The sequence below is a fragment of the Lepidochelys olivacea genome, assembly GCF_965140295.1.
Source record: "Lepidochelys olivacea isolate rLepOli2 genome assembly, chromosome: 4".
Taxonomy (NCBI): domain Eukaryota; kingdom Metazoa; phylum Chordata; order Testudines; family Cheloniidae; genus Lepidochelys; species Lepidochelys olivacea.
The window spans coordinates 124307325-124329508 of NC_140414.1; the positions used below are offsets into that span (position 1 = coordinate 124307325).

Consider the following 22184-nt stretch of genomic DNA (forward strand, 5'->3'; position numbering starts at 1 on the left):
TGCATTAGCTTTTTCCACATCCTCTGTCACTAGGTTGCCTCCCTCATTCAGTAAGGGGCCCACACTTTCCTTGGCTTTCTTCTTGTTGCCAACATACCTGAAGAAACCCTTCTTGTTACTCTTAACATCTCTTGCTAGCTGCAGCTCCAGGTGCGATTTGGCCCTCCTGATTTCATTCCTACATGCCCTAGCAACATGTTTATACTCTTCCCTGGTCATTTGTCCAATCTTCCACATCTTGTAAGCTTCTTTTTTATGTTTAAGATCCGCAAGGATTTCACTGTTAAGCCAAGCTGGTCGCCTGCCATATTTACTATTCTTTCGACACATCGGGATGGTTTGTCCCTGTAACCTCAACAGGGATTCTTTGAAATACAGCCAGCTCTCCTGGACTCCTTTCCCCCTCATGTTATTCCCCCAGAGGATCCTACCCATCAGTTCCCTGAGGGAGTCGAAGTCTGCTTTCCTGAAGTCCAGGGTCCGTATTCTGCTGCTTACCGTTCTTCCCTGTGTCAGGATCCTGAACTCGACCAACTCATTGTCACTGCCTCCCAGATTCCCATCCACTTTTGCTTCCCCTACTAATTCTTCCCGGTTTGTGAGCAGCAGGTCAAGAAAAGCTCTCCCCCTAGTTGGCTCCTCCAGCACTTGCACCAGGAAATTGTCCCCTATATTTTCCAAAAACTTCCTGGATTGTCTGTGCACTGCTGTATTGCTCTCCCAGCAGATATCAGGGTGATTGAAGTCGCCCATGAGAACCAGGGCATGCGATCTAGTAGCTTCTGCCAGTTGCCGGAAGAAAGCCTCATTCACCTCATCCCCCTGGTCCGGTGGTCTATAGCAGACTCCCATCACTACATCGCTCTTTCTGTTAGGACAAGGTCTAATAAAGAGGAATGATCACAGAACTAAAAATTAAAATTAACTTTCTCTGCAGACTTCTATAAGGCTTAAATATGCCTCCCTTCCCAATACTTCCCACCATGAAGCCATAGACTCCTTTCTGTTTTCAGCAAAGCCTGTATTTCATATACATCTTTTTTTTTTTCCAACTGCCTAACCAACCTCCTATACTTTCCAATCAATGCACTGAACACCACGATTAGTATGGCTTGCACAATTACAAAGCCCATTGATATCATTTATATCCACATATGTTCCCTCAGTATTGTATGCTAACGCATCTCGCAGTGTATTTATGTCACTTTTTGAATATTTCAACTCTCCTATCTTAAGGTTAATTAATGTTCTGGATGTCTGCTCATTAAGGACTGCACATTTAAATGCAATGGTGGGAAGTCTCTGCTTAGCTGTACCACAGAGTCTAGGGCAGCATCAGCTTCAGCTGATACATTGTGGATTTCATGCTGGGGAATTGGAAAAATTACCTTATCCACTATTTTGGTTATCTTTCTTGGAACTAAGCGGAACAGTGGCCAGTCATAACAACATGTTTGTGTCCCATATTAGAAGTATCTGACCCACTAGGTTATCCAATATTTGGCTTCTCCAGCCTTTGCTGGACCTTGTTCCCTATTGCCTCAGCCATATTATGCAATTTCAGGTTTCTTCATCCTAGGTGAACCTATGTGCTGGAATGCACTCTGCAGTACATCACGACATAACCAGATGTACCACACCTCTTGGAACAACATGAGGAATCTGGGGCTTTCCCGACTCCCCTAGCCCATCCTTAACAGTATCTGAGGGTGAGACATATTCCTTTAACCATGATAGGTTCCAGTATATCTATGATCTGAACACTATACACGCTTAATGCCTCACTTGGTGCTGCTAGTACCATAGGAATGATCCATGATTCGTCTAACTTGCATCTTTTCTATGCATAATAGACTCTTGATTAGTGCCTAATCTGGCACCTATCTACTCCTTTTTTCTTTTCTTTTTTTTTTTTTTGGGTCCATTGTTCCTACATCTTATTTGTTATGAACCCAGGCATTTCCCCACCTTGAATTTCCTTTAGTCAACCTATAGTTCCTGTATTATGAAACATGTCTTTGCCTTTGATATATTAGGATGATTTGTGATCCCCTCCCCCCCACACTATTTCATTGCTAGCTGTTTCTACTTCCCTAATCAGATGTCCTGTTATACTAGCTTCCTGAACATGCTTTAAATCCTTCCCTATATACTCATTGCTTTGTTTAACTGTAACAGGTTTTGTAATTTGAACTTTCATTTTCTGATTTTCTTCCCACAATGCTGTAGTACTCATGTGATTCCATGCTGATGTTCCCAATGCCCCAACTCCTAGTACTGTTCCTATATCTCTTCTATCTTCCCCTGAATAAGACCGAGATGCTGTGGTAATGTTAAAATTGGTTAAATTCAATACAACAGGTATCATTTGGTACTGAACATTATTATACATAATCTAATGTTCACGATTTATCATTAGTCCATTGTTAAGTTCTGTTTCTGGCCATGGGTAATCATCTTGCTTCGATTCCGGAGCAGGAGGCATTTTTACTCCAGTACGTTCAGTCAGTCTATCTCCTCTGATGAAAATTTTTAACCTTCATCTCTGTACATGTACAACCCCGATTGTTTGGACTGTGGATGTGAATTATAAGTGCCATAGGGACAGCTTTAGAGTCCAGATTGCTTAAGGAAGGAAAAAGTGTAATATAAGGAGGTGGTGGAGCCCTAGATAGTACGGCACTGTCCACATTAATGATTTCTCCGTCCAAAAGTCTCGATGATTGAGTTCCTGTCAGTTCTGTATTCTCCAGTGGCACTGTTTCCAGCAGTACTTGCAGAATCCTGTTCTGCTTCTCATGTTCCTCAGCTTCCTCAATCAAAGCCTCAGCTTATACACTGTAGCACCCCATAGCTCAGTGGCCTTGTCTCTCAGTTCTTGTGTCTCACCCTTCTGCATTTCTTTAACTTGTGTTTTATTTCTTTCTACCTTCTAGTGTCAGTGTTTCATTTTGCTTCACAAAAGCTCTGGCTGTCATTACCCAACCCTGAGCTATTGCAGCTTCTATCCTTTTTTTGGCAACCGTTCGGTTGCCAGAAAAATTGCTTTCGAGCACGTCAGCCACCATTTCAAACAGATTCTGGCTTGTGAGAATGTCCACCTCCTTAAGGGGACCCCTACCGTGTCTGGCCAGATATTCATTTACATATCTTCCCCAGCAATTCCATCGTTGCTTAAACCCCATCAATTGCCTTAGGTTGTGGTTCCTTGGATACTGGCTGTTAGCCCAATCTGCAAACTGCCTGGTTCGTTGGGATGTTAGCTTGAGACTCCCAGATGAGTTAAACTCATCTGCTAATAAAGATTTGTTAAACAAAACTCAGCAGATGAGTTTAACAAATCTTTATTAAGGCAAACCTTTCAGGAAGTGGTAATCAGTTACTTACAAGTGGAAGGCTCATCAGGACGATCTCAGTAACCTCCAGCACTGGACAATACAGCTTCAACCTCCCTTTTGTTACACAAAATTTATAACTTTTTTTTGTTATCTTTTCTTATATATCTGTATTAGTGTCTCATTTGCATGTTAACATTTTTCCCTGTCAATACAGGTTTAGCATTATTTCAAACCCATCTTTTCTAGCTTTGTAACGACTTTATTTATTTTTAATTCACAGACATGATTACTCTGCAATTTCTTACATGTGCAGTTTTACCTATGTTTACTCTGTTAAATGTTATCAGAACAGTTTTAACATTCACAGCAGTCTTCTATAAGCCAAAATATGCTTTTGCTCTCAACAGTAGGTTAGGTACAAGTGATCGTGACTTGACTGCATTTATAATAAACCAGCAGAATAAAGTCCAGAGCAATAATATGTGGTGCTTGAATAGGGCCAATTGTACAGAGCTAAAAACAATTGAGAGTCAAATCATCTAGGAGGAATAACTTAAGCAGAAAAATTTGAATGATAATTGGAAACATTTAAGAACCTTACTAAATACCCAAAAAGCTACAGTCCTACAATTGAGAAAGGAGGGCCATGTTGGTTAAAAAATTGGCCTGGTTTAGAGAGAGAGTGAAGGCAGCTATTGAAAAATATATAACAAAGGAGAAGTTAATAGCTATGAGTATATATCAGGAGTTAGGAATTTTAGAAAATTGGTAAGGGAAGCCAAGAGACATAAAGAGAAATCTATGGGCAGCAGAGTTAAGGACAATAAGGAGTTTTTAAAATACATTAGGAACAAAAAGAATCCAGCAGTGGTATTGGTCTATTACTAGATGAAAATGGTGGTAGAATTTTTGATGATAATACTGAAAAGACAGAAGTGTTCAATAAACATGTCTGTCCTGTATTTGAGGGGAAAAAACCAGAGTATGTAATCTAAACATATGGTGATTGCACTTTCTATTCCACTAGTATCTCTGCAGGATGTTAAACAGCAGCTACTGAAGTTAAACATTTTAAAATCAGCAGGTCCACTGCATCCAGGAGTTTTAAAAGAGCTGGTGGAGGAGCTTGCTCCACCATTAATGTTGATTTTTAATAAGTTGTGGAGAACTGAGGAATTTTCCAAAGACTGTAAGAAAGCCAGTGTTGTGCCAATTTTTAAAAAGGGTAAATGGGCTGACCTGGGGAATTATAGGTCTGTCAGTCGAACACTGATCCCTGGCAAGCTAATAGAGTGGCTGATTTTAGGACTCAATTAATAAAGAATTAAAGAAGGGTAATGTAACTAATGCAAATTATGGAAAATAGATTCTGCCAAACTGACTTGATTTTGTGGGGGTTTTTTTTGTTTTTTAAATAAGATTACAAGTTTGGTTGATATAGCTAATAGTGTTATCATATTTTCTGTAGTATCTTGCTGATGAATCTTGCCCATATGCTCAGAGTTTAGCTGATCGCCATATTTGGGGTCGGGAAGGAATTTTCTTCCAGGGCAAATTGGAAGAGGCCCTGGAGGTTTTTCACCTTCCTCTGTAGCATGGGGCACGAGTCACTTGCTGGAGGATTCTCTGCTCCTTGAAGTCTTTAAACTATGATTTGAGGACTTCAGTAGCACAGATATAGGTGTGAGGTTTTTTTGTAGGAGTGGTGGGTGAAATTCTGTGGCCTGCATTGTGCAGGAGGTCAGACTAGATGATCATAATGGTCCCTTCTGACCTAAATATCTATGAATCTATATATTTATCCTTCTCCAAATATTTGAATTGGTATCACTCAACATTTTGCTTAAAAAAACAAGAATGATATAAAAATAACATGGCAGACATTAAATGGATTAAAATTTGGCTAGCAGATCTCAAAAAGTAATTGCAAATGGGAAATCGTCATTGTGTGGGTGTATTTCCAGTGAGGTCCCGCTGGGATCAGTTCTTGGCCCTACACTATTTCAGTTTTAACAATGACTTGGAAGAAACTATAAAATTTGCAAATGAGACACAAGTTGGGAGAGTGGTAAATAATGAAGAGAACAGTTCACTGATTCAGAGCGATCTGGATCATTTGGTAAACTGGGCGCAAGTGAACAATATGCATTTTAATGGATACATTTACATTTAGCTGCATCTAGGAACAAAGAAAGTAGGTCATACTTAGAGTCCCCCATCCTATATCCTGAGAACCAGTGACTCTGAAAGAGATTTGGCAGTAATGGCGGATAATCAACTGACCATGAGCTTCCCAGCATGATTCTAGCCAAAAAAGCTAATGCAATCTAGGGATGCATAAATGGGAATCTTGAGTAGAAGTAGAGGTTATTTTGAAACTGGTGTGACTGCTGCTGGAATACTGTCTAGTTCTGGTGCACGCAATTCAAGAATGATTTGATAAATTGGAGAGGGTTCAGAGAAGAGCCACAAGGACTATTAAAGGATTAGAAAACTTGTCTTAGGCCTGGTCTACGCTGCCGCTTAAATCAATGTAAGTTACATCACTCGGGGGAGGGAAAAAATCACCCCCCTGAGCGACATAGCTTACATCAACCTAACGTGGTTTCTACACCGTGCTGTATTGGTGGGAGACGCTCTCCCACTATCTTACCTTCTGCCTCTTGGGGAGATGGACTACTGAAGTCGATGGGAGAGTGCTCTCCCATTGACTCATCACATCTTCACCAGACCCGATAAATCAACGCTGTTGCATCAATTGCAGTGGCGCTGATTTAGCGTACAGTATAGACAAGCCCTTAGATTGAGGTCCTAGAGTCTGTGTATTTAGCTTAACAAAATATGGTAAGAGGTGACTTGATTACAATCTTTAAGTATCTACATGGGGAACAAATATTTGATAATGGGCTCTTCAAGCTAGCAAGGAAAGGTATAACACGGTTCAATGGTTGCTAGTTGGAGCTAAACAAATTCGGGCTGGAAATAAGATGTAGATTTTTAAGAGTGAGGGTAATTAACCATTGGAACAGTTTGCGAAGAGTTTTGGTAGATTCTTCATCGCTGACGATTTTTAATTCAAGATGGAATGGTTTTTTCTAAAAGATATGTTCTAGGAATTATTTTGGGGAAGCTCTGTGTCCTGTGAGTGCAATGGTCCCTTCTGGCCTTGGAATCTGTGAACGAATTTCTACAAAACTTTCAACAGGAAGGCTGCTTGGGTCAGGTGGCGAGAGAGCCCCCAGAATAGCCAATAGCCTAGTGGCTAGGGCACTCACCTGGGTTATGGGAGATAACCCAGGTTCAAGTCCCTGATACAAGTTAGGTAAAGCAAGGACTTGATCCTTGGTGTCCCACATCCCAGGTGAGTACCCTAATCACTGGGCTATTGGCTGTTTTGCGGGGAGGAGGGGAAGGTCTCTTTCATTTGTCATGACAAATGTTGAAAGGTCTGTTTCATCCCACTGAGTAACTAGAAATTTTTTTGGAAACTCTTCCCACCCAGTTCTAGGCTACAGTTCTGGGCTGGCTAGTAAAGGTGCTTTATTTCCTGTGAATTAGTGGTAATTTTTCCAACCCTTTCTCCCCTCCCCACCCTAATCTCTCACTCACATGCATATTGAGCGTCTACTTTTTGACGCTTGATATTTGAAATCAAATTAGTGAGAATTTTTAAGATGCATCCTTACAGAGCGTTCTCAGTTCTACCAAGTTTCAACTTTTCCAAGCAACTAGAAGGCTGTAGCTCATCATTCACAAGATAAATCGGGTCATGGGATTCCTAATAAACGCAAAATAAGTTAAGATCATGCAGAAACCTGATTACCTTGTTTTTGGCTCGGTACGTGGGCAGCACTGTTTTTCTTTTTAGGAATGAAAGGTAAAAATCACTTTGATCTGGTAAATATGGAAAAGAATGGGGAGGCAAACAGAAATGTGAGACAGGATACAAAACAATGAGTTCTTTAAAAAGAAAAAGACATTGATACTGGTGTTTCATTTACTCCAAGGATTAAAAAACTGACCTTTCAAATGCACTGAATGTGTTTTTGAAGAGTAGCTTCTCATTCCTCAGATTCATAACACTCTAAAAGGCCCTGTTTCTGCCCAGAACAACAAATTTCCTAAGGGCTCAGGAACTTTTTTTATTTTTTTTATGTTTTTCTTATTGGGTTTGAACAGTGACAAGCCATAGTAGTATTAAATACAAATGCAGATGCTTATCATATATAATGAAAACTTTTCTAATTGACAATTTTATCCTATATAAGTAGTTGGGATAGTGTTACAAATATGGGTTAATATTTGTAAGGGATGCCAAATAACACTTATATTTTCTGAGACACTTCTTGGTTAACATAATAATTGAATTTCATATTATCTTAAAGGATTTTTTAAATGAAAATTTTGCATCTTGGGTAGCATTCCAGTGAAAATTATTAAGGTTTGAGTAATTGCAGCTATAAATGTAATAACTTGGTAGAACTGCATTGCTGTTTCTATAAAACATCAAGCTCTATATTTAGATGTGCTCCTTGAATTCTCTAGCCAAATGCACTGAGGACTCATGAAAATCATTGAATATTGCTAATAAATCAGTTTTCTTCTTGGGTTGCTTTGTAGAAGCCATGAAAGAGGAACCTGAAGTACTTTTTGAGGATCTGCTTGAAAAGGCCAAAGCTGGAGAACCAAAAGCTCAGACGGAGGTAATTTTATACATTGTCACTACTTTTTTTTTATACTCTTTAGAGGCCATTTATTGACTATGAATAGATAAAATAAATGTTTGTTAGCTCTTTCTGAAATCATATCTGTAGAGAGCACTGGAAAGAGCTTTGAACATCTCTGAACATTGGCGAAACTTCATCGAGCATTGTTGTGGTTTAAATTCAGAAAACGTTACCACACACTTCCAACTCTTGTGGGGTTATTATCTCTTCCAAAAACTGTTCAGTTGAACTACATCCTTTGTTAGAATTTTAAGTTGTTCAAAGTGAGAGATGCCAAATAGCTTCTTGGCCTGGAGGAATGTTCCTTACTTAGGAAGGATATCCGATTTCCCAAGTTCCAGTCCAGTACCAGCCTTTGGGGTAGATGTGAAAGTTAATTATAGATTGTAAGCATCTAGGGGCCGGGAATGTCATTTGTTTTTTGTCCAGTGTCTAATACAATGAGAGAAGAGGGAAGTGTCCATATAGTGACTGTTGGATACTGTTTTGATTTTAATTTGTTACCATTGGAACAAAATGCAAACCTCATTCAGCACTAAGGCTCCTAGGCACTACGACTATACAAAAAATGAATAATACTAGAGTAATGTAACTGAGTTGTTGCAAGGTTTCCAAATGACTCAACAGCACCAACCTTGGGTCATTTGAAAATGTACAAAGTATGTTTCCTGGTATGGTGGATTAGTAAGGGCATTCATGTACACAGGGTTGAGATCTTTCTATAACTTTCCTCATCTATGCTGAATAAATGCATTTAAAAAACCCTCTAGGTACTAGCTACCATTTGGCTGTTCAGTGGCCTACGAGAATTGAGTTGATCTTAATTCTGTCCCTGAAGAAATTTGTTAGCAGTTTTAGGGCTTTTCTATACTAAAAAAATACATCGGTTTCATTAGATCAGGTTAAAATTCTAACTAAACCGGAACAAGCACCTAATGGAGTTGCACTTAAACTAGTTTAATCCTCACTTTAAATCACTTCAGCTAAACTTATTAAATTACTGACTTTAATTAAATCAGTAGAAACATATACATGGTCAAACAGATGGGCTAATTTAGTATAGACAAGGCCTGAACGACACTGAGACTGTACTGTCATCTCACCCTCACAAATGGCCCTTCTAAGCTGAGAAGTAATGACATTTGAGAAAATTGGAGATGGGGGTCAGGAGTGAGAATATCTGAGTGCTGCTGCACTGTGGGAGATATCCCAACAGAATAGTAAAAAATAATAATAATAATAGTAATAAATAAATAATCTCTAGAACTGGTGCAAACATCCTGCACACTTCACCCATGTTCTTCAGCCCTGGTATTTGAGGGCAGCCTCAAGAAGGGAGCAGTCTGAAGAGTTCCTGGCCTTTAAAACAGCCAAACACCTTTGTGGGTAATGGTATTTTGAACTTGGAGGATCCTTGCCACCAGAACCCTCAATTTGGTTCCAATTCCAGCAAAGAACAAAAACCTGTAATTTCTAGTTGATTAAGAAATATGTAAGCTAAAATGGTAGAACAAAGCTTGTGGAGACACAGAGAAAACTAACGTGTGTTGATGATTTGTCCATTTTGGCTGACAGCAAAGAGGAATTGGTAAATATGGTATCAGAGTAGACGTTGGTTTGAAGATTATGATTTGAAGGTGAACCCAAAGAAAACTGAAATTATGCATGTAGGCAAGATGGAAGAAGAGACGCTGTTAACTGAAGTTTTAGGAGAGAAGCTGAATCAGAAGAATTTTTGTACTTGAGAACTATACAGTGCCATCCCGAAGAGATCTTGAAAACTGAAAAGAACCCAATGTCCGGGGTGACAGTGAAAAAGGTGGTAGGAGTATTGTAGGACCAGCAATTAAGTAACAAACTGAAAGCAAAATTGTATCTTGTGTGTGTTTATCCCTGCCTGCTGTTTGATTTGGAAACAGTAGGTCTTATGGAGATGGGGGAAAAAAGAAGACAACAGTAGTAGAAAGTAATATATTGAGGAGAATGGCAGGCAAGCAGAGGGTAGACAGTGCACATGGAAGAAATTAGAGGCAATATAAACTTGGGACTCCTAGTAATAGGCTGGACATGTTATAAAAATGGGAGAAGAACAAACATTAAAGAAAGCGTGGGAGGAGGAGGACAGCAAGAAAGGATATATTAGACTGACTTTGGAGAGACTTTAAGGGAAATTTGAAGAGAGAAGACTGGAACTCCAAGACAGGACACGCGGGTTTGGAAGGAGTGATAGAGTCATGGGCACTGCTGACCCTGTGTAAACGGGAAAAGGGATCGTGAAGTGTAAGAAATATATAAACAGAACCCTTGGGTTACTGCTGGAAAGTCCTTCTCTGTTTTCGTCTATAAAATCAAAACCTGTTTAAATAACAGTAAGCCACAGTCCCGGTTAATGATATTCTGGACTAATAAATTGGCTATTATCTGAGGAGTTTATTAACCTAGAATATGGTCTTTGCATTCTTGTCAGGAAGACTTTACTGTTGCACTGCAGCTTTAAACATTTTTAAATGAAAGTTGAGCAATAACAAGCAAAATGGGCTGTCAAAACACGGAGAAGATAATTGGTTTAAAAAAACCCCAAACCTGACATCTCTCTACCCTTCCTGGTTCACTCCACCCTTATACCCCCTCCTCTGATGCCTACGTGTCAATAAGGCTCTTGTCTTAAAGATCACAGTATGTTTTCAGGTTTAATTATGTTCATCTCAAAATAAACAAAAAATCAGTTAGGAACCTGGAGCCCTACTGTCCTGTGGAGAGGGACAAGAGGAAGGAGGAAAACAAGACTTAAAAAAAAAATCTTGTTTAAAATATTTAAATAGATTTTTCTCTTGGCAGTTTGATAGCCAAGAGTGTGTCCATTGTGAGGGTGGGGCAGGGTGAGGAGTGTGCATCTTCAGCAGAAGTGAGTGAAAAGCTGAGGTAGTGATATTTGTAGCTTGCTTACAGCCTAAAAAATTGACTAGAGAAAAAATCACTCAAAATTCATGAACTTGGACAAATCACTGTAAGTATTATACTGAAATAATCCTGCACTCTGTCTCTCTCAGACTCTGTTCCAGGAATTTGCGTACAGTACTTTTATGGAAAAATAACTGTACAGAATTATGCAGATGAGACACCCACAATCCGAACTGCATAATGGAGAAGAGGCAGTGATGTGTCTGTTACTGTACAGGGTCTCTGCACTCTTGACTGGTTGTGACCACTCTGTTTTAGTTAGCAGAGCACAGCAGTATGAGGGAGTGTGTGCTCATGTTATAGGAGTAACCTGAAGATGTACACTGTTAATTTGGTTCTAAGTACCTCTTTCTTCCTCCCAGTTTTAGCTCACGATCTAAACAAAGAGCATCCTCAAGTTAACATTAAAACTACCTGACAAGCTGGAATGAGCAGGAATGGATATTCTATAATCAGCTCAAGTCAAAAGGGTTCTAGCCATTTTACATTTTGGTAACTTTAAAATGAAAACATTTGTGCAAAAGTTTTATCACAAATCTCATTTTAAAGCCACTGTTGCACAATACTCATTCAGAAAGGGCAGATCACAGCCTAGCATACTGCATCTATCAGTGCAGTTTCATGGAAAGGCTAGGTATAGGTTGGTCTGGTTTTCTATTAATTAAAAAAAAACCCACTAATTCCAAGAGTTTATGTATCTTTAGAACCAAAATAAAGGTAAAATGTTCTCTTCAAAAGGTAGCTACTTACAGATGCTGCTACTGTACCTAACACAGAAAGCTCTGTCACAAAACCCAAGTCTTGGGCTGTGGTTCCTTGTGCAATAGTCATTCTTATGGCTGATTCCATGATTTGTGTTGGCAGATATCAGTTTCTGGGACTATGGGATATGTGTAGAAGAGCTGTATTAAGTGTTGCTGTTTTGGGATTTAGTCAAAAACGTGGTGGCTATAACTATAAACACACTGTAGGAATAGCTGTTCTTGGCACAGGTTTTATTGCCACATAATTTGTTCAAAGCAATAACTTCCATATAAATCTTGCTAACACTGTCTGCGGTGTTGACAAATTGTCAGTGATGGTACTTGTACCTAAGCTACGTTCTTGACTTTCTGCCATTTACTGTTCTTTCATCTGTTCCTGCATCAATGTGCTTTTCCATTTCATTGAGTTGAGGTATGCCAGGGTAGTAATTGTACACTGTCAGTTTGGTTTACTTGGTCTGAGTTCTCTTGCCTATTTGCATTTTTTTCTGGTAGCTTCAATTCTATGAAGTGTACATTTAATCCCAAAGGCCCTAATCCTGCAACTGGATTTGTGTGGATTGGTCGTGTAAGAATCCACCTGTGTGCGTCCAACCTGAGAATTGGGTCCCAAGTCAGACCTGCTAACCTTCCAAGAGAAGTTCAGGTTTTTTATAAGGTGGGGATGTTTAGTGCTGCAGAATCATTCAAAAGGATAATTAACAATTCAGTTCTACAGCATAGATTCACTATTTTGGGGTTCATAATGGTATGATACTCTAGGGGGTCGCGTTATTTTCCTTTCATGTGTAACCATCATCGTGATGATTTCCCCAGGCACTCAGCTGTCATGATGGTGGGTACGCCAAATTTGAGCAAGTGGCACTGCAACCACATAAGCCAGGTCACAACTCCGCTCAGAGTCCAGTCAGCGGAGCGGACATGCGGTGCAACCCCGGAGGTTGCAATGCCCAGACTGGAGAGCCAAGCCCAGCCAGCCACACAGCATAGGAGCTGCCGCTATGAGAACCTGACCGAAACCACCCCAGAGCCTTCACCCCCAAATTATGTACCGGATCACGACAGGCTGTAAATATTTTCAAATGCGTCCTGACTCCGAAAAGGTTGAGAACCACCATATCAAGGCCCTCTACAGAGATTACTTCATCTAAATTCCTGTCCGTCACTGATACCTTGCTATGGCACTTCATTTTGCATTTTTAAAGTTGATCTAGCAGTACTGTATAAAAAGGAGTACTTGTGGCACCTTAGAGACTAACAAATTTATTTGAGCATAAGCCTTCGTGAGCTACAGCTCACTTCATTGGATCACTTCATGCATCCGATGAAGTGAGCTGTAGCTCACGAAGGCTTATGCTCAAATAAATTTGTTAGTCTCTAAGGTGTCACAAGTACTCCTTTTCTTTTTGCGAATACAGACTAACACAGTACAGTAACACAGGCTGCTACTCTGAAATCTGTATAAAAATGAATTCGCTTAGCATCTGCTCTTTCTGTCTAGCATTACTAGCGTTCACTGCTGCATTTAGTCATGTACTACCTAATGTTAACTCCTTTGTTGACTTCATCAAATGTGCCAGAAATCAGTCATTGCTTCTGCTTGCATCTTGTTCTGGAAGTTGATCTTGTTCTGGAAGTTGATCTCCAGCCAGTTTGCTGAGGACAACTTACAGCTGTGTGCCTTAGTGTTGGAGTCAGCTTATTTGACCTTCTTTTTCACAGATAAAGCCTTCACTCGCTGAGATAAAGAGAACAGAAGGTATTTAAATAGCTAAGGAATTTTGTTTGTTCGCCATTCTTTCTAGATGGGAAAACACTACCTGAAATTAGCAGAAGATCAGGATGAAGAACTCAACAACTGTAGTGCTGTTGACTGGCTGATTCTTGCTGCTAAGCAGGGTCGAAGGGAAGCTGTCAAGCTGTTGCGGAGATGCTTAGCAGACAGAAGAGGTATGGGTTCTTTAGGAGCTTTAACTCTTATATTTTTAGTCTATTTTAGCTACAAATAATCCTCCATTAAAATATTGGAGAGACAGGTTAAAATATACTTTAAAATCTGGGTATATTTGGAGCAAAATTACTTGAACAGCTGCTGATCGAATGTTAGAGTAGTTTAATTAAAAGGACAACATAGGACTTTTCATATAGAAGTATCTGTGTCAATCATGTACTTGAATTCCTTCATTAGATTCTTATTTCTTACCAAAACTCACTGAAACTCTTTATCCTTGCCTTTAAGGTTAATTTCACACTCCACCTACATATCTGCTGTTTTTCTCTTCTCCTGTCCCTCTCATTCTCCCTTTATTCTTCTCAATCCTCTTGCCTAATTGGTTCCCTGTACCATATTCTCCCATTTCAAGATTCACGCCTTCCTTCATCCCACTTCCTACGCTTGGAATAGTCTTCCTCATGTCTGCCAAGTATCTGATCTCTTCTTGAAACCCACTTCTTTACATAATACTTCCTCATCACCAGTGCTCTATCCATGTCATCTTTTACCTGTACTGTTGTCCTTGTGTCTTGTCTCCAGGCAAGATTACAAAGTCTTTGTGGCAGGGAACATATCTTATGCAATCTGTAAAGTGCACTGTACATTTTAAGATATGTATAATATTTGTTGGTAAGCCCTGGACACAGAACAATATAGGAAAAAATTAGTTAACTTGAGAAGATGACGTGTGAATCAACTTGTCCAAAAACTTAGAACTAAAGTGAAAAAAAAATAACAAATTGTGGACATGTCCATCACTTCTTCCTGAAATGTGGGATGATAATATCTAATACACTTTCTTTTCTTGAGGCATTACTTCTGAGAATGAGCAAGAAGTGAAGAAATTATCATCTGAGACTGATCTGGAGAGAGCTGTGAGAAAAGCTGCCTTAGTGATGTATTGGAAATTAAATCCAAAGAAGAAGAAGCAGTTAGCAGTTTCTGAACTGCTGGAGAATGTTGGGCAAGTTAACAATGAAGGTAGGTATCTAGTACCCCAGAAAAGAAACTGATCCTGTCTAAAACACAAAATTAAAAGCAGAACACAACTTTAAAACCTAAATGACTATATATATAAAAATAAAATAAATAAGTGTGTAACCCATTCATGGAAAAATAGTTGTGATAATGACCTTTTATCAGCTGCTCACTCTAACTCTTTAAAGCTGATTCATATGCTGTCAGGAGTTTTGCTTATGCATGGTGACTCACTTAAGTACCAATGAGAACCACCAAAGATTAGAAATGACTAACTTTTTAATCAAAACTCAGTGTTTTTGAAAAAAGATGCTCTTATTTACTTTAATTTTATCAGTAACATAGCACTCTGAGTATCTTGCCAGATATTTGAAGTTACTAACTTAAAAATGCATCACAAAGTAAGCATATACTAATGATCTAAACCAGTGGTTCTCAAACTTTTATGCTGGTGACCCCTTTCACACAGCAAGCCTCTGAGTGCGCCTCCCTCCAATAAAGTAAAACCACTTTTTTTATATATTTAACACCATTATAAATGCCGGAGGCAAAGTGGGGCTTGCGGCAGAGGCTGACAGCTCACAACCCCCCATGTGTTAACCTTGCGACCCCCTGAGGGGTCCCGACTCCCAGTTTGAGAACTCCTGATCTAAACACTATTCCTCTTTTTAACACTGTAGCTGAAAATCAAAATGTACTATTACGGCCACTTTCTCTACTTTCAAAAAGTACATGATGAAATGAGTTCTGTTTTTAGTATAAGCTTTGTATTGCCACTCAATCTATGCAGTTCTTTCAAGGAATTCAGCAGATTCTCACTCAGTGTCCTGTTGTTGCAAATGGGTGGTAGACCCTAAGGATCACAGCTGCTTTGGAGGCAGCTTTGCTTGTCCCTAAGTAGAGCCTTCTTAGAGGATTTCTGCCACAGTAGGACTTGGTAGCATATGCCCTTGTGTAAACTTTTATCTCATTGGTTTGCGGTGCTGCTGTCTTCTATATTTTTGCTACTTTAGCTCATGACATTTGTTGTCGGTTGTTCGCTTAATGACTACGTTGTGAACTTCTGTTATTGAGCAGATGGTGAAAAACAACCTGGCCCAGTTCCAAAGTCTGTACAGAAGCAAAGAAGAATGCTGGAACGATTAGTAAGCAGTGAATGTAAGTGCACACATCCTGTTTGAAATGTAATGACCATGATTTAATTTTGCTTTGTTTTGCTAAATAATTTTGCACCAGCTGTAAGTTTTTTCTCAACTACAGTGTGTTAACCTAATACGTTTTTATCTTCTGATTACACAGCATTTAAGCTTAGCATCTAATGTGCACAGCTCTTTAGCCTCTGTTACCTTGCTGTAACTGTTAAACCACACCCCCTCACTGTGGATTTCTCTCTAATATTTGTCTCCTACATAAATACTTGATTTAAACAGACCTTCCGTATCCCACAAGCCCCCTAAAAGCTGTCCTTGTGATTAGCTGTCTTCACCTATCACTCATGAGACCCAGGCTTAAATTTAAGGAAGAAACGTCTCTTCTTATGGCCAAGTAAGATACAGTTTTCCTGGCATCTAAAGGGCACGCCATCCAGCCCTCCCCAGCCGAGAGAGGTCACAGTGCTATTCGGCTCTGAAAAGGGAGGAGCAGCTACTGAAGACACATCAAAATTATTGCTATCTTGGCCCTTGCTGAGGAGGGAGAGCCTCATTGACTTTTTAACTGGTAAAAATGCTACTGCTGAAAGTAAGCTGTATCTTCTATAGGTTAAAAAGTTCTGTCTTTGCTCTTATGACACCTGTACAAGAAAACTAACAGGTTTTAAAATAAAGATAAGCTTAAGCTTTAAAATTCTGATCTGGGGCATGAAGATTCCAAATTGTTGGGAAGGACTGGACTCCTAACTAGTTCTCAAAATCAGGACTACTACTTGCTTAGTAGGTGAGATAGAAAGGTAGATAAAAATGATTGATGTAGAGAGAGGTGCTCTGTTTACCTTCCATGCAGTACAGGAACAAAGAGATACCTGACTGTGAGCAGCAAATTTTAAAACTGATGAAAGGAAATACCCTCCTCACTCTCATCCATTTATCCCCACAAAGCATTAAGCTGTGATACTTGCCACCACATGATTATTGAGGATGGGGCATCATAGGATTGAAAAAAGGATTAAACATTTCAGATGGGAAATAAAAATTCCACTAGCTAGGATTTAAAAACAAAACACATTTATAAGGGATATCAACCTTCCTCCTTCAGGATGCAAGTCAACAGTCCACTGCTTGGTGTTAAAAAGATAATCCCCTCCCGGGCATGTAGGTATGTTAATGCATAATTATGAATTATGTGGTTTACCTCTTCCTCTGAAGCTTCTGATATGGGGACTGTCAAAGAGGATACCAGACTACATGGAGTATTGGTATTGATCCAGCATGTCAATCCTGTATTCCAACCATTGATCTGCAGCTGCTAATCTTCATATATATCACCTATTTTTTTGAAAAAGGAAAACATGAAACGATAGGAGGATTTAAAGACTGAAAACTAAGATGGCGAAGGAACATAGTGACAAACAATGCATATTGTACAGAGAGCAGTGTAGTTAAACCTAAACTTCGGTTAAGGCCATGTATAGAACAATTCTAATTCTGTTTTCATGCTACTATATAAAATGTAAAAATTCATATAAAGTCAGTCCCACTCTTCTTTATGGCTGTTTTAGATGTCCTGCAGTTCAAAAACTAGTTCTATATAATACTAAAACTTCCCGAAAATTCAGGTTGAGATTCAGTCAGGGTCACTGTCGTCCTCTCCTTCCATGTAGCCTGTGGCTCATCAGATGTATGTGAGACTGCACTGAAAGTAATGTTCTCAAGACGAACTGGGGCTTTTTGCTGGTTTTACATTAGCTTCTTAAAGGACAATACTCTGGTTAAGGCAAAGGGATGGGAGTCAGGCCTGAATTTTATTCCAGCCTTGACAGACTTTTCATATAGACTTGAGCCACACAGCGCTTAGTGTGACCCAATTTCCACTTCTTGAAAAAAATGTTTAGGGCCAAGACTGCCACATTTTTTTTTTCCTCTCTCTCCATTGGAAAGCATTCTGTGGTTTGAGTTCACTGGAGAATCTTCTGCTTTGGCACATATTGGATGATGCTATTGCACATTCCATCCCTTAGCTGCTGATCTTCTGAATCGGTGCTTCTCCTTCATTCTGATAGCAAATAAATGCAAAATAAGCCACTTTGTTCTGAATCCTTCAGCAGCTCATAGTGTTGGGCGGGGGAAGGGGGTCAGTAATTTTCTGAAGGCTTAAATGGCAGATGAAATAATAGGAGGGTAAATGAACCTACATATAAGTGTAGGCAGAAATTGATGTGCACATTTCTTTTTTTACTGCAAATGGGGGAGGCAGGGAATTTGTCATAACCAAACTGAAGAAAAATCTGAATAATAAAATGGAACCTACAACATATGCTTTTAACATCAATTGAAGAGAAACTTGGGTGTCAAGTTACTAATGGCGTTTAGAAATGAGAAGTTTTCATCAAACACTTAAAGTAGGAGGTTGGCTGTTCTCTCCTCTCCAGAGATGGAGTTGGCTGTCCGTGCTTGAGCAGAAGCAGCTATTACTAGCTAATATTCACTTCCCTGACCCAATCAGTTTCATTTATGCTGTGCATTTTGCCAGAGGCAAGTTTTCTTCTGATTTAATGCATTGCCAACACTTGGAAGCCTGATTTAAGCCTGTTAGCAAAGATTTGAGATGGGGTGAACTCAGTAGGATGACATATAGACAATTATAGGTGACATTGTCTGTCTGTGGACAGTGGCCACAATGCCTGAGAATGTAAATGTCATTGTATTTGATTTAACATGCCAGCCATGTATTACAAACTAAACTCTCCCCATCAGCATATCACAGAAGTGCTGTCAAAGAATTTTTCTCTATTCCAACCCTCTCCTCTTCTTGAAAGCTTCCAGAGAAGGAGATTGCAGGACTTCCCTAGGCAATTTTTTCCATTTCCATTGTCCTTTTTGTTTCTAATTCTACAACTGAGAAGAGTCTATTTTATAAACATCTCCATGTATGTCCTGACAGAACAAGCTGTGTCTGTTCAATGGTCGTTGACCTTATGGAAGTCAGTAGAAAGACTCCCATTGATTTTTGTGGGCTTTGGATCAGACCCTAAATCTGTAAGTGAGTGGCAAGAAAAAGGTGATCTGAGAATAGGGATGAAGAGGAGTAAGGAATAAAACTTAACACATTTCTTGATGATTCCTTGGCATGCACAGTGTGGTGCAAGATTAATTACTTTAAAATATACACTTAAAATATGCAAACAAATCAACATATATCCTTGTGAGACTGAAGATTAAAGTATATGATGCTGCTTTTTTGTTACGTTCCTGTACCTTCTCTTTACACTTAGAGTGCCCAGAATGCTGCTAGTAGGATTTTATGTAGGAATGTTTTAAAATTACAGTAAGACCACAAATCAATACATTAAATCCTGTCCTTCAAAACTCAGTCAATTGTTTCAATTTCCTGTGTGTAACTTCAGATAAGAATTAAGCAGACGAGCATTCGTATCTTTGTCAGCTGACTCTCTAAACTTACTGTGTGGGAGGCTTGTTGTAGGTTTTTGTCATTCAAAAGTCTTTCATATTTGAAGCAATATCAGGTGCTTCAGTGTGTGGGGAAAGTTGGCATTAATTCTTCCTTATAATTGATATCAAACTTGTTTACCATGGAAACTGGCTAATCTACAGTGACTGGGACAAGCTGTAGGAGGCGATTGAGACCATTGTGTACATGATCCTTGTATCCCAGTACTCCTCAGGAGGTTCACAGGGGTTAATCGAGGCCCTCCAACCTCCATTCCATTCATAGGGCTGGAGAGAGTCTCCTTGCTCTCTTGGTGTTGAAGGAGTCAAGTAGCAGCCCATGGCAGCCCCCACTCATTGAACTCCCCTGCAGCAGGGCTTCAGGAAGTTGTAAGGAGCAAATTCCTGAGTTAAAAATATGAATTTTTGTACTTTATATGACTGGTTATTCTGGCCTCCAATCACCCACTATCCCACACTGCAGCCAGGGCCTCACACGTGCTCTACCCTCAGTGTTCCTCTTCATCCTGCCCCTCCCATGATAACTCTCTTCCTCCATCCTTTTCAGCTTTCCTTTTTTAGAAACTCATTTCCCTCCCCACCATTTCTCAGACCCACTCTCTCACTTTACAGGCTCACACCTGCATGCGTGCTCGCTCTCTCTCGTTTCAAAAAAAGATAACTCATGGTGATGCAATTATGTTACTCTTGTCTTCTCTGTTTCTTTTAGTGCTATCTGAGATTCAAAGCTCTTCATAGCAGGGAACATGCCTAAAGTGTCTGGTGTACTTTGGGTGGACACTTCTTGAAAGAGTAGTAAGGGATTTGTTTCTCAGGGTCTTTAGCCAAAATCCTTCTCCCCACTATTGTATACAGCGGCAGTCTTGTGCCACTTTGTCCCCAACGTGCCTAAATTTAAGTAGTGGCATATGTAGTGTATTTAAATAATTAATTTGTGCTCATCTGTATTTGGAGAATTAGCAAATAATCAAACAGACAAGATGAGAAAATCCTGCTACTACACTATGTAAATCAGCAATGTTCAATTTGGTGTCCGTTCAGTTTAGATCACTTCTAATGATGGTTCATAGCATGCTGATAAATATACTTCAATATATTTGGAAAAAAGTATATAATATCCAGCCTCACATCATATCAAAATTATTAGATAGAGGGAGATTATATGGGGTCGTGTGTGTGAATTATGAGGCATTGCTCATTTTACTGAGTTAATGAGGTTTCCTAGATATTATAGGAATTTACGCAGTGTATTCACCAGAGAACTGACTTCTGACTCAGTGCAGACTTTCAGTTAGACTTTGAGGAGTTCTTTTTCTGTGGCTCTTTGTGTCTTTTTTAACACAGCAGAGCTACTGAACATGTAATTATTTTTACCCCCAAAATGTTAAAAGGGAGGGGAAAGTCATAGTTGTTTCAGATAAATAATAACGTGATCTGAAACCTGATAAAATTGCAGTGCACTAGAATAAGCATACAAATATCTTTGACAGGTGAAAATATCTTTACTGTAGCTTTAATCCTGATGAAACTTGGACACAAAATATGAAATAGATGCAGTCTAATCAAATGCAATATAATGTATTTCATACTGTTCTCAGATAAATATGTTCATTCACTTTATTTCTTCTTTCTTATAATTTGTATATTATAGTAATAAATACTGGTCTGAATATGACCCACTACACTTACAAGATGTATTGTGTCGGGGGTAGCTGTGTTAGTCTGTATCCACAAAAACAACAAGGAGTCTGGTGGCACCTTAAAGACTAAAAGATTTATTTGAGCATAAGCTTTCGTGGGTAAAAAAACCCACTTCTTCAGATGCATGGAGTGAAAATTACAGATGCAGACAAAAATATACTGACACATGAAGAGAAGGGAGTTACCTCGCAAGTGGAGAACCAGTGTTGACAGAACCAATTTGATCAAGGTGGATGAAGTCCACTCCCAATAATAGATGAGGAGGTGTCAATTCCAGGAGAGGCAAAGCTGCTATCTATAACAGATTTGAAAGTAGCTATAATTGAACAAAAAAAACTTCAGAAACAGACTTCAAAGAGAAACAGCAGAACTAAAATTCATTTGCAAATTTAACACCATTAATTTGGGCTTGAATAGGGACTGGGAGTGGCTGGCTCCTTTCAAAAGCAGCTTTGCCTCTCCTGGAATTGACACCACCTCATCTATTATTGGGAGTGGTATGCACATCCACCCTGATCGAATTGGCCCGGTCAACACTGGTTCTCCACTTGGGCGGTAACTCCCTTCTCTTCATGTGTCAGTATATTTATGTCTGCATCTGTAATTTTCACTCCGTGCATCTGAAGAAGTGTGGTTTTTACCCACGAAAGCTTATGCTCAAATAAAGATGTATTGTGACCACTTATTACCACCAAAATTAATTTGCTACCTCTGAACAGGTGATAAAATAAACACCTGTTAACAAGAGTTTAATTTCTCCATAATACAGCCACAAAGTTTATTTGAAAATAATTTCCACATCAGTCCTAGAAAGGCTGGTCCATGCTTTGTAATTAATGGGATGCTAGTACTGTAATTTTTGAGCTCTTTTTTTTTATCTTCATTATAACTTGCAGCTAAGAACTATATTGCTTTGGATGATTTTGTTGAAATAACCAAGAAGTATGCAAAGGGAATCATCCCAACTAACCTGTTTGTGCAGGAGGATGATGATGATGAATTGGCTGGAAAGAGTCCCGAGGAACTACCACTGCGACTAAAGGTGAAAACTAGTTAAGCACCTATTGTGTGATATATGTATTGAAGGACTCTTAGTT

At 39.3% G+C, this 22184-nt stretch overlaps 1 protein-coding gene across 3 annotated transcripts in view; it reads left to right on the forward strand.

The window, feature by feature from the left end:
* Window positions 1-22184, forward strand: part of WFS1 (wolframin ER transmembrane glycoprotein) — a 52042-nt gene that overhangs the window by 24296 nt on the left and 5562 nt on the right. For all 3 annotated transcript variants that reach the window (XM_084626511.1, XM_084626513.1, XM_084626512.1), the window contains 5 exons: window positions 7959-8041; window positions 13596-13740; window positions 14594-14764; window positions 15839-15919; window positions 21984-22129. In XM_084626511.1, coding sequence (XP_084482637.1) covers window positions 7959-8041; window positions 13596-13740; window positions 14594-14764; window positions 15839-15919; window positions 21984-22129 — 626 coding nt within the window. The remainder of the gene's footprint in view (window positions 1-7958; window positions 8042-13595; window positions 13741-14593; window positions 14765-15838; window positions 15920-21983; window positions 22130-22184) is intronic.